Source organism: Excalfactoria chinensis, chromosome 3 (assembly GCF_039878825.1).
Source record: "Excalfactoria chinensis isolate bCotChi1 chromosome 3, bCotChi1.hap2, whole genome shotgun sequence".
Taxonomy (NCBI): Eukaryota; Metazoa; Chordata; class Aves; order Galliformes; family Phasianidae; genus Excalfactoria; species Excalfactoria chinensis.
Genome location: NC_092827.1, coordinates 84374270 through 84386944, shown reverse-complemented (window position 1 = coordinate 84386944; position 12675 = coordinate 84374270). Strand labels below are relative to the sequence as shown.

Sequence of the window (12675 nt, the reverse complement as noted above, 5' to 3'; positions counted from 1 at the left end):
AATGGTGTAATTGATGGTCAGCTTCCCAATTATCTACACCACCTTATTAAATGATAGTATGGCACAAGGGAAGCCAAGTAGATGAGGAAAATGTGACAGCGATCTGATTGCTGACTCCCTTGCAGCACTCTTGAAGTACTGGCAGTCATTAAAACATGCCATATGGTTTCCTAAGCTAAAATAAAAACAGAGCAGACCTAGATTTTGATAAGAACCATCTCAGAAAATAGGGTTCATAGTCATGGGTCAGTACAGGAGTGCCTGTCATGCCCCATACATACACTGTAGTGTAAGAGCCAGTGACATGCAAAGATGAGAGCAACATGGTAGGCACACATGGACTTGATGGAACTGTGCTGAGTTGACTCCAGCTGTGAAAGACCATTGCACAGCCCCCAGATCAGGATCCCTCTGGAACTTCCAGGCATAGCAACAGGCTCTTGTATTCCTGCTGTATCTTCTTTCTCGACCACCAGATCTCACGCTGCCTGGGCGCACTGCAGACACGAAGCTACGCCTCCGCATTCCAAGCGGCGATGGCTATTTGTCACCTTGCTTTTCATTTTCCACCGTGTGCAAGGCACGTTCTTGGTCACTGCTCCTTGCTGCCGTATCCGCTGGCCCTCCCGGAACGCAGCCGGTAAAGGAAGGAGTCAACTCTGCCATTTTTTGTGATGGCATCTTTGTCATTTTTCCATTAGTCTCCCAAGAGGTTCTGCTTTTTCTTTCCTTGACCACAAATTCAATGGAACTATTTCCATCTACGGGCTGATTTGTAAGTGTTTGCATGCTTTTGTTAGACTATGGCTTTCCAAAACCTCCTCAAGCACAATTACTTCCTCCTTCCGACGGAACATTTAAGCTACTAATGATCAGAAGTTATATAACTAAAAATGATGATACATGTGGCTACGCACGCTGTAACTGCAAACCACGTAACTCTGATACTTACAGCTATGGCTCATCACTAACATTATTTCCTCACCGCCCGTAACGGGAGGGAACTGACGGGGTAGTCTCCCCTCTGCCCAAGCGCGGAGCCGCAGGCCGAGCCCGGAGCCAGGCAGGGCCGTGCCCACCGCCACAGCCGTTACCCGCGGCGCAGACCCCGCTCCCACCCGGCCGCACCCGGCCCCAACGGCCTCGCGTGACGTCACGAAGCCCCCCCAAAGCGCAGCGCGAACCCTCCCGGCCCGCAGGGGGAGCCCCGCCCCCGAGCGCGCGCCGGCCGGGCCGTGTGAAGAAGCGCACCTTTTGCACGAGTCCCGCTCGCCGCGGGGCGGGACCGCGGGGGAGAAGCCGACGGGCTCCGCCAATCGGAGCCGCCGCTCGAGGGACGTCACGCCGAGCCCCGCCCTCCGTCCCGCCGACGGGCGGTCCCGCCGGGGAGGGGCCGGCTGTCGCGAGGGCGCGCGGGCCAATGGCGGGCTAGGCGGGGGGCGGGGGCGGGCGGGCCGCGCCGAGCGGAGGGGCGGCGGCCAATGGGGCGCGGGCTGGGGGGCGTGGCCGTGCCGGCTCGGGTTCCGTGTGGAAAGAGTGAGGGGGCTCGGGTGCAAAGTTTGCTCGCCCGGCGCCAGCGGAGGGAGCGGCGGCGGCCGGGCTCGGCAGGCGGCGGAGACGGGTCCGCGTTCGCCGTCGGGGCTCCGCCGAGGGCCGCTCGGCGGCTCTCCTCGCGCCCGGGCCGGGCGGGGCCGGCGGCCGCCGTCGCTCGCCCCGGCGCGATGTGCGGGGGGATGGCGGCCGAGGGGCCGGGCGGGCCGCGGTGGTGGCAGAACCGGCGGGCGCGGCTGCTGTGCATGCTGGCGCTCACCTTCCTCTTCTTCGTGGTGGAGGTGGTGGTGAGCCGCGTCACGTCGTCGCTGGCCATGCTGTCCGACTCCTTCCACATGCTCTCCGATGTCATGGCCCTGGTCGTCGCGCTGGTGGCCGTGCGCTTCGCCCAGCGCACCCGCGCCACCAAGAAGAACACCTTCGGCTGGGTGCGCGCCGAGGTGATGGGCGCCCTGGTCAACGCCGTCTTCCTCACCGCCCTCTGCTTCACCATCCTGCTGGAGGCCATCGAGCGCTTCACCGAGCCGCACGAGATCCAGCAGCCGCTGGTGGTCATCGCCGTGGGGGTGGCGGGGCTCGTCATCAACCTGCTGGGGCTCTGCCTCTTCAATCACCACGGCGTCGGCGGACACGGCCATTCCCACGGCCACGGGCACGCGCACGGGGGCGGCTCCCGGCTCCCCCGGGGCAGCGCCAAGGCCGAGCCAAGCCCCGCCGACGGGGAGGCCGCGCTGCACCGCGAGGAGACCAGCACCTTGGTGGAGAACTGCAGCAGCTCCAACGGGGTCAGCCAAGAGAAGCTGGGTAAGCCCTTGCGCTCCTCTTGCCCGTGCCGGGAGAGCGGGAGAGATCCCGTCCTCGCTGCAGGCGGCACCTCCGCCTCAAACCTTCTCACCGGGCGCTAAAAGGAGCGCCTTGGGTTGTGCCTTTCTCTCGCAGGCAGGTCAGGGGTGAAGCTTGGGGTGAAGCACTCTTTGCCTTGGGAAAAGTTGGTGCTGGCAGAGGAGGCGCGTGACAAGCGGTGTTTGCCTGTCACAAGGCAGTGCCCTGGCGGCTGAACTGGCTGTGCATCAAAGTGCAGTTCAGCGCCTTGGTCCTGACAGGTCTCTCTGTTGCTTTAGTTGTCAGCTACCTGAGAGATTGTCTCCCCCTGGACGTGGCGTATTGAAGTATATTCTGTTGCAGTAATGAGGTGCTTCTTCGAGGTGTGTGTAGGAAGAAATCTTGGAGACTGCCAATTGGAGCTGAGGAAGTCATGCAGTAGGCACCAAATGCAGAGCTATCTGGCTGCTGAGCACGTGTGGTTTCAAGTTAGCTTTCTTTAGCTTTCCAAAGCAGGAAGATTCCCATTCACTTGTTCGTTAAAATCTTCTCCCCCTAGTTCTCGTTACACTGTCTTTTTTGAGGGAAGGAATGTCTTAGGGTGTTTCTTTAGTGGATCCAGAAGCCTGGGTGGCTTGTTTTGAAGTCACTTGGTGTAAGCTGAATACTGTGCGGCAGTGGAAGCTGCATGTTTGCTGCTTCTCCACTTCACTCTTACACAGGGAAGAAAAAGTGTCAGTCCTTGGACCCACATCTCTCCTTTTTTCTCAGCCCTCAGATCCAGGTATCTCCTTTCTTCTCAGGGCAACATCAGGAGAGGCTGCTGAATTAGCTTAGGTTGCTCTTTACTCTGTGGAGAGAACTTTGCTATGGTTTCAGTATTTCAGTGGTCAGAAGTTCCCATGGGCATCTGAGAAACTTGGAGTTCCTCTTTTTCTCTTTAGTGTTTTGACTCCCTGTTGCTTTTGAGAAGATGGAAAGTTCCTCTGAGTATATTGCACTCTTTTCTTAACCGCAAAATAAAATGACCTCTTAAAGTCATGTTAGTCCCAACAAAAGTATCCTAATAGATTCAAACAGTGTACAATTCATTTAGCCGTTGATCTGATTGATACCTTGGCTTGTGAGTTGTTCTTGCCTGTTGAAATGTAAGTTGTGCTTTCAGCTAAAGTCTTGTCTAGTTGTAGGCTAAAAGATTGGCTTCTCTTGTGGATTAAAACTTATGCTGCGGGTGTCCTGGATGTAGCAAATAATTTGTTGTGGGCTTTTAGCAAGTAACAGGGCATGATTTTGGGCATGGTGAAACTTTCAAGTGAGTTTGCCTTTCCTTCTCTGCCATGTCATGATTATGTAAGGGGTGAAGTTATTCATTGTTGGCCCATGGAAGTGTCACAGGTAAAGGTATGTGAAGACTTGTAAGAAGCTGTAAGTTGTGCAAGTGAAGATCAGGGAAATGACTGAAATTGGTGCTGTACCTCAGCAGGGAACTGTGAAGAGGGGTAGGCTGTCTTCTCCTCAGGCTGAAGTGAAATCCCCACAATAGCCTCAGGGGTTAGTCCTGCACAGGCATCTTTGTGCATACATCTTGTGTAAAGTAATCTGTTTATAGTTAGGTTTAAATGAGTCAAAATTCAAATCGAGACATTTTAACTGTTAAAAAGATTCAGAGCTTTCTGGATCCTTGCTTCTTGCTATCCACCCCATCCAATGACTCTCCAAATCCCCTTGGTCCCAAATGCTTGGTATGGAGATGGATCAAGTGTCCTCTTTCTGTGCCCTCATTGTGAACCCCAAAGCCTGAACTCTGTAACTCGAGATATTTTCCTCTAACTTACTCATTTCTCTGGAAAATTACTGATCCCAGTGACATTTCCTTGTTCCATGACTCTTAGGAACTGTGTGGAAGCTGGAGCTTTAGGACAGAAGTGTGATGAGCTGAAAGCTTGGGCCTGACCTACCTCTCAGTTACATCTGTGTGTGCCTGCTCCCTTCTTGGGAGAGGAAGGGCCTTGGAGACACTTTTATGATCACAGAATTACAGTCATGAGTGCAGAGTAACAAAAGCTGCAGGTCATATTAACACGTTAATGTTTACAAAGCTCTGAACTCAATAACCCTTGAAGCAGGGAGAGCTTCTTCTTTTACTTTGTCAGGCCATTGGCCAATGCCTGTTACATTTCTTTAGCACTGTAAGTTGTCTGTCCAAAGATCTGAAGGACCATAAAAAGTTAATCATGTAAAACAATTCCGATTTCGAAGTTTGGAAAACGATTCCTTTCACACTGCCTCTTTATAATGGCGTGTGTTCTTGTTCCTACCTACTTTGTTGGGTGTGACGGAGCCCATTTTTTGGTGAGAGAGGGTACTAAAATGTTCTTTTATGAATTACCTAATTCATAATGCACGGCTTTGGGCATCAACAGCTATATGCCACTCAGCAGCAATATGTTAATTGGAAACAAACAGAAGTACTAAAAATAAGTTTTTGTGTACTCTGGTTTACAAACAGCACAAATACATGGCCTCTGAGAACTTAAGTGATAATTTATACTGTCCTATAGTCAGTGGTGCTGACAGATTCTGCCTGTTAGACCTCCAAAGCTCAGCTCATTGTATCTCACAGTTCTGCTAGCATCTTGGGAATGATTCCTCCAGCTTGATCTCAGAGGTCTTTTGGAAATGAACTGCTCAACCTGAAAGTAAATGACTATAAAGTAGCATCCAAGCTGCTTTTGAGGTTTTAATTTCATAAAATGTAATATTAAATAGAATTGCACTGCTATCATGCTAGAGATTTTAGCGATGTGATTATCTGGCCTTTTAAAAGAGGAAACAAAATTACATAGCAACTTAAGCAAACTTTAAGAATATGCTCCACAATTCTTCATTTTGCATGAGAAATGAAGAGTAAGTTGCCTAATGGTTAAGCAGCTGGAAAAGGTAGAAGTGGGTTTTTGCTAAAATAGAACAAAAAAAGTGGGCCGAGTTGCTTGTTTTTCAGTTCTGTGCTGCGTGAGGCAGGGTTAATGTTGACAATTACTTTATATGGAATTGTAGTAATGTGTATTGTTATAGCATGTGCCTAATGGCTCTACTGCTTTCTTGTCAGGTGATATGAAGGATGACACGACGGACCTACAAGTGAATGGGAACGCTGGTCATTATCCTATGGATGTTGAAGAGGTTGAGGAAGACTCTAGCGCACAGCTTAACATGCGTGGAGTTTTTCTGCATGTTTTTGGAGATGCCTTAGGTTCAGTAATTGTCGTAGTGAATGCCTTGCTCTTTTATGGTTTGTGGAATCCATGCCCCAAAGATGGGCCCTGCTTTAATTCGTGTGTCAATAGCCATTGCGTGGAGAATGCTACTTTATCCCAACCTCTTGGTAGTGCAAACAAATCTGAGCAAGAGAGCATTACGGTGGCTGGTCCATGCTGGTTACTATACTTAGATCCTGTTCTTTGTTTGATTATGGTTTGTATCCTCCTTTACACAACTTACCCGTTACTTAGGGAGTCGGCCCTTATACTTCTACAGACTGTTCCCAAACAAATAGATGTTCATTCTTTGAACTCAAAATTACGTACCCTTGAAGGAGTTGAAGCAGTGCATGAATTACACATTTGGCAGCTGGCAGGCAGTAGGATCATTGGCACAGCTCACATAAAGTGTCCTGACCCTTCCACGTACATGATGGTGGCAAAGCGCATAAAAGAGATCTTTCACGATGAAGGGATTCATGCAACTACCATTCAGCCCGAGTTTGCCAGCGTTGGCTCTGAATCAGGGAGAGGGAAATGCGAGTTTCCTTGCAGAACTCAGTGTGCTTTGAAGCAGTGTTGTGGAACAGTAGAAGATAATGCTGGAAAGAAGACAGAAAAATCTTCTTCGCTTAGCATTTCTTGTTCAGAGGTTGTCATTGAATTTCCACATAACAAAACTAGAAGGACTAAATCGGAGAGCGTACCTGCAGTTAAGCTAGAGGCAAACACCGATCAAAACGAGCAGTTTGAATCATCTTTGTAACTCCCTGAATGGTGCTACCTGAGTTTTGGTGACTGTGACAACAGCTGTGTTGCAAGAGGAAGAGACAGATGTTTGAGATGCAATTTTGCCAAGTAGTGTAATTGCTGAAGTCCTCGTTCTTGTCATATTGCTAAATCTAGAATGCTTGTTCTAAAGAACATGATGTCACTGTCATATACAACGTTTCTGTTGACTTTGTACTGAGACAGACACAAAGTGCACCCACCGATGCTGTAACAACTTCAGAAAACCAGTTTCAACATTTCAGCTGAGACGCTTTTTGTTGTGCTTCAAATTATTATTATTATTTTTCAATTAGAAGATATTTGAGGGATAAGCATGTAGGAACTCAATTTGTGTTACAGATTTCTTGGACCTGCTTTTTTCTTTAATATTTGATTTGTAGATATTTTAATATATTGTTTATTTAGAAGCCCTAAGGAAACCAAAGTCGATAGAACGTTTTTAAAGATATAACTACTTAAAACTGGAAACCACTTTGTCAGTTTCACAGATTTTTTTCTTAAACTTATGTAATAAAAAATGTGAAGGTTTTTCTTACGGATATATCACATAGCACATTTGAAAGGAAGCGTCAAATGATTGTTAGAAACCATCCCCGCTTTTTCTGGAAAGGTAGCGAGGTAATTAAAATCAATGGCCTGTGAAAATATCAGATGTGAAAGGGGTTTCTTTGCTCAAAATGAAAGTTCCGAGCTACTGTATATTCTGTGTGATCAGGATGTGAGACTGGCAGATAAAGTAATGCCTACTTTAATATTTTACAGATCTTTCGGTGTTTTCATTATTTCCGTATCGTCATAAGGGTCTTTGAGCTTAAGGAAGCCTTGACTCTGCCATGAATGAAAAGATGGGGCTTCAGCTTTAACTGATGCTGAGTTTACTAATAAAAGAATAGCTTAGCTGTGTCAGTAAGTACTCTGTCGGGGGGAAGTTTGTCAAGCACTGACAGTAAAACTGATGCTTTTCAAAAGCATTGGCATAGCCTCCATAAACAGTAATCCAGTGAAGCATTTTGCATGTAGTTAAAGTGTCTGCAAGCACTTGCAGTGACTGCGGTTCTGGTCTCTGCAGCATCCTCAGGAGTATCTGTCTGGCTTCTGCTAAAGTGTACGGGGGAGCAGGATTTCATTCACTGTACTTTACTTTGTAAGATGTGTATCACATAATTTCACTCAAGGAGTATCTGATTCTATGGTTTTAAATGTTAAATCAGTTGATTGACAACTGGCTGTAAAGAAGCTGTTACAGCGTGCTGCCAGCTTATGCCTTCACAGGAGAAGTTGATCTGTGGACTCTGAATCTGACAGAGACTAGGTGAGAGCTGAAGATAAAACTTACAAGGAAGCTAATCTGAAACCCTGACCCCGTTGATCCACATGTGAGTTGTGTATGGGGAGTAATGCCTAGTCCTTAATCGACTGCTCCTGTGCTCCAAACTGGAAAGCCGTTCACATCTTCCATTGTTTGCTGTATGACTCTGGGCACGTTGGATAAACACTCTGCCTCGGTTTCCCTGTCTCAACATGGGAATAATACCTACCTCACAGGGGTGTTGTGAGGCTCAACTCTTGCGTGACGAACTCTGAGATCTGTTACTGGAAGGCGCTGGAAGGAGTGTGGGATACTAAACTGCATTAGTGTTTGCTCCTTCAAATGTATTACAATACCCAGGCACAGCGGAGGGAACCGAGGATAGTTTTGGCCTTACAAAATTCTTTGATGCTGTGGTTTTCAGGTTTTCAACAGTATTTAAGTGTAGATTTTTTAAAAGAATGTTTTGTTAGCGAAGGGAATGTAGCTTTGCCTCCAGACACAGAACACTTTGCTAGTTTGCATTTCCAATACGCATCTTGTATGCTAATTGCTCATAAGTAGTTCAGAATAGTCTGCTGCTCATCAGTCCTGGGTTGGCCCGGGTTGTGTCAGTGGTCTTACCCAACCTCTCAGCGGAGCATTGCAGTCAACTCTCGATTATCCATGGGTGGATGACCAGTGTTGTGTGCTGGCTGTGCAGTCTGCACGGCCGGGCTAGCTGTAGCGAATGCCGGTGCATGGACGCATGGGAGAAGTAGCAGGGCCCTCCCAGCTCGGGGCTGTGGTGCTTCCCTGGCATCACCGAGCGTGTTCTGTTTCTGCTTGTATAGTCTGATGAACTAACTTAAATATGTTAATAGAGTATTTATATATGGTTTTGTTCTGTCTGAATTAGCTTAACTCTTGCTCGTGTTACCTGTATATGATCTAGAGTTGACTGTTAAATGAGATCTTGTATGAGACTACACTTGCAAAATATGCTACTACTGCTAGTATACTACAAAGTATTATCCAAGTAAATTTTGAAATGAACAAAGTGCTATTTTTATTTTATTTTTTGAAACGTGTATTCTTGCTTTCTATGGGAAACCTCTAGTAATGATTTTGCTTGCTAGTTTAAAATTGGTCTCAGTCTTTAGTATGAATTATGGAGGTGCTGCTGTGTATCACTAATGCGCTGTAGAACAACTGCTCTTAGGTTTGTGTAAAAAAAGGAGAACAAAAGAAGCACACAGAGGGATGATAGTAGCACTGACAGGCCCGACTTCCTTCTCTCCTGTTGCTTTTATAAAGAGAGCAACTGTTAAGTCATCCCAGTTGCCTCCATTGGTTAACAGACTCAGTAAATTCACCCAAATAGATGGAATTGTGCTCACTAATTCCAATGTAACTATTTAATCTTTTTGTGCCAGAAGTCATATTTTTCTATTACTGTGTCCATTGCAGGCAATGGCTAGTTTAAAACACACAAAGCTCTCCCCCACGTTATTTTTATTACTAGGACATGAATGTGATGCTGAAGATGCTGTCACTGATGGGGGGCACGTGGAGCTGCGCAGCCTCTCTTTGTTGTATGACATGCTGTGTGTTTAGCAGCAGCTGCTGCGAATGGGGCCCTTCAGTCTCTTCAGCCTGATTCATTCCCTGGAAGTACAAGGCCGTCAGGTGGCCGTACTGCAGCACGAACATGGTTTTTGTGCTCGTTCTGCCTGTGTTAGACCCAACAAGACAGCTGACCTGTCTGTGGTTACACGGACCACATCTATTCTGAAAATCATAGTTCTGGAATACCAAGAGCCTTCAAAGGCACTGCGCAATCTGTCCTTTTCCACAAGGCACGGATCTAGTGAATCTCCTGTCAGTGAGCACCGCAGCGGTGGGGAGCTAATTGTATTGTGTATCACATTCCTGGATTTTTAAAAGAATAATAAAAATACCACAACTATGGAACACTGACTTTAAGGAAAAATAAGTTTGTATCTCAGCGTCTAGATCGTTTATTCTTCTGATTAAATGTCAGAGATGTGCCAAACGCCGCTGGTTGACATATTTTCTGTTTAGTACGTCTCATCCAGAAACACGCTGCTTGGAATCACCACTTAGGCCGTACCTGTGCAGAGATGCAGGGGTGATGCGGATCTTCGGGGGCTGGCCACGGTATTGCTTTGCACAGACTACTTTAGTGGAGCAAATTGCTTGTGTGGAGCTCCTCGTAGTAGTTTATCTGCTTGCTTTCAGCATCCGCTGTAGGCTTTTGGTAGTACCCTTTATTGCTGCCCTGTGGAATTCAGTATAGGCAGACATGTAGTTATGTAAAAAGCAAAACTAGCTCCAACTTGTGACTTCCTGAAAGTCATGGCAAGGGCTCAGTCCTGCAAATTTCTGTGTTCAAGAGTAGTTTCATAGGGCTGACGAGTAGCTACTTGTATGCAAGGAATTACTTGCAGGAGTGAGCGCAGAGCTCCTGCCAGGCAGCCTGCCTCCTGGAGAACTGCAAGTACCTGCATTTTCGGGCTGTTTTACGATGGGTAGTGTTGTGGGGATTCTCAGTGTGCTGCAGGAATGAGTTGGTTGCAGTTTCCACAGCTTATCCCAGGGCTTATTTATTTTTTTCCCACTCTCCAAAAAGAAAGAAAGAAAAACCTGACGAGTGTCCTCAGGCTCGCTAACAAATTTAGCTGAACTGATGTTGCTTTGTGCTTCTGAAATGGGGCTGCCTGAGTTTATTAACCACTGACTGGTGGAGTTTGAGGCGGAGGGATAAAGATTCCTGCCATTCCCCTGCCCCTGCCCCCTGCTCTGCCTGCACTCCCTAATCTCTTCAGCTATGGAGAGAGTGGGGGGCAGAGGGGCTGGATGTTCCAAGTTCCACGCGGAGGGAATAGGGAATACTGCTAACTATTTTTAAAAGCAGATAGACGTGCTCTGCCTATTTTAGTTCCACAGCACAGCATCAGTTACTCCCTTTTCGGATATGTGTGTAAGTTGTTCAGCTCCATATTAATTTTGGCTTTTTCTCTGCTAGACGGAAAGAGGCGGATGCTCCATGTACCCGAGCTAAAGGCAGGCTTGAGAGTTTTCCAAATCAAATGTAGCTTTGCTGATAACGGGAGGTCTGATTATCCCTTGTAACCTTTGCTCTGTGTGGTTAACTGCCTCTGAAGTACAGTAGCACATTTTAACAGGCTCCTGTCTGTATTTCTTTTTGCATTCACAGTGTTATCTAAATAGTTTAAGAGCAAAACCACAATACTGAAGAAATAGGTTTTATCTGTGTCTCCAAAAAACACATGGGATTCATTTGGCTTTTTCTTTTCTTTTCCTGTATCCTGGATCTTGTTTCTGAGCAGTGCTGGAATATAATTGGCATAGGCAGATTTCATTGCTAAATTTTCTTTTGGGCTTCCTTTAAAATAAACACAAATGTTCTAACTTTTTCTCTTCTTAAATCTGAAGTATTGAAGTCTTGAGAAAATAAATGGAGCTTTTGAATGTCAAGAACTGTTAGTTGGGATTTCTTTCTCAGGTCAGTCCTTTGGAAGACATCTGACAAGCAGAAAGGTGCTTTCACAGCTGCCAAGAATCTTGGGAACAAGTACAGAGTGCATGAGTGGAGCAGGAGTTAATAAGTGGGCTGTAAAGTGATGCCCTCCAACTCCACTGCCAGGTGCAATTAAAAGAATAGCTGCCGATGCCACGTGGAGAATTAATTGCATGTATGCAAAATGCACCTTTATTAGCTGGCAGTGGTTAAATATCTAGCTTTTAGGTCAGTTGGGTAGGGTTGCTAATAGATGTCTATCTCGCTTTATTTGATTTCCAAGACTTCGGAACATAGCTGCCCTAGAATGGAAGGTGTTTTGTTATTTTTCAGCTTCACTTCTTCCAATCTGGAAGCACTGCAGCTTCTCAAATAGACTGAGAGAAAAGTACTGGCTGCACAAGATGCAGCTGCCAGCAATAATATAGAGGAGGCAGGATCGCAATTAGGATCTGGCTGGAGCTGTTCGTGTGCTTGCAGTGATGCGTTTGTTTTGGAGCTCTTAGTTGGTTCAACTTTGGTGCTCTTCTTTGCTTCAAGAGGGAAAAGCGGTTCTGTTGTTATGCACACAGGAAGATGTGTTTGGTCGTACATGCAGTTATTAGGAACATCCTCTTCAGACATGCTAATATGTGAATTTTTAATTGAGTGGATGGGAGAAGCCTCAGGCCTACGGCTTGAGCTGTTAGAAGTGCCCTCCTTCACACGTGCTTTTCCCACACCACATACTCCCAGAACAGCCCCTTAGTGCACTGCAGAGGTGATGTGCTGGGGGATGGTCTGCAAGCAGCTCCAGCAGGAGCGTGCACTATCTAGTCTGCCCCACACCTAGCTGAAGCCCTCGCCACTGAAACTTAGGTTAGCTGTCACAGATAGCTTTTAGGTAGGATGGTTTGTTTTTTGCACGTAACAAAACAGCCTTTAAAATAGCGCTCACACCAAACTGTAATCCCCCACCTCACACACACTGTTTCTCATTGCCGCCTTCACATGCCCCCCAGCCTTTTCCTCACGCCAGCCAGCGCAGCTAAGAATAGCGGCCGTGATGCTGTGGAACAGGATGTGCAACCTGCTGAGTTTCCTGCGTTTGTGCTGCGCCGCTGGCCTGTGCGGAGCCCTTTCTGCCCTGCCCGCCTCTCTGGAGCAGCCGGGTGGATTTGTAACGACCCGAATTCGGCTTTACTGATGGGTGTGATGCTGCCATGTCACGCCGCTAGCTGAGGTGCGGTGCAAACGCTCCCTCGGGCTGTCGCTGTCACAGAGCAGAGCTCGGCGCTGCCCCCCGCTCCCTGTGAGGAGCTGCAGCCGCCATCAGGCCGCCCCTCAGCTGCTCTGCTCTGCGCTGAGCAAACCCAGGGAGCTCAGCTGCTCCTGACACACCTTGCACTCCAGGCTCC

General features: G+C 47.4%; 1 protein-coding gene across 1 annotated transcript; it reads left to right on the top strand.

Moving 5' to 3' along the window:
- Positions 1-1523: 1523 nt before the first annotated feature.
- Positions 1524-11150, top strand: SLC30A1 (solute carrier family 30 member 1). Its single transcript, XM_072332818.1, has 2 exons — positions 1524-2355; positions 5483-11150. The coding sequence occupies exons 1-2, from the start codon at positions 1722-1724 to the stop codon at positions 6397-6399; spliced, it is 1551 nt and encodes a 516-aa protein (XP_072188919.1). The 5' UTR covers positions 1524-1721; the 3' UTR covers positions 6400-11150.
- Positions 11151-12675: the final 1525 nt, after the last annotated feature.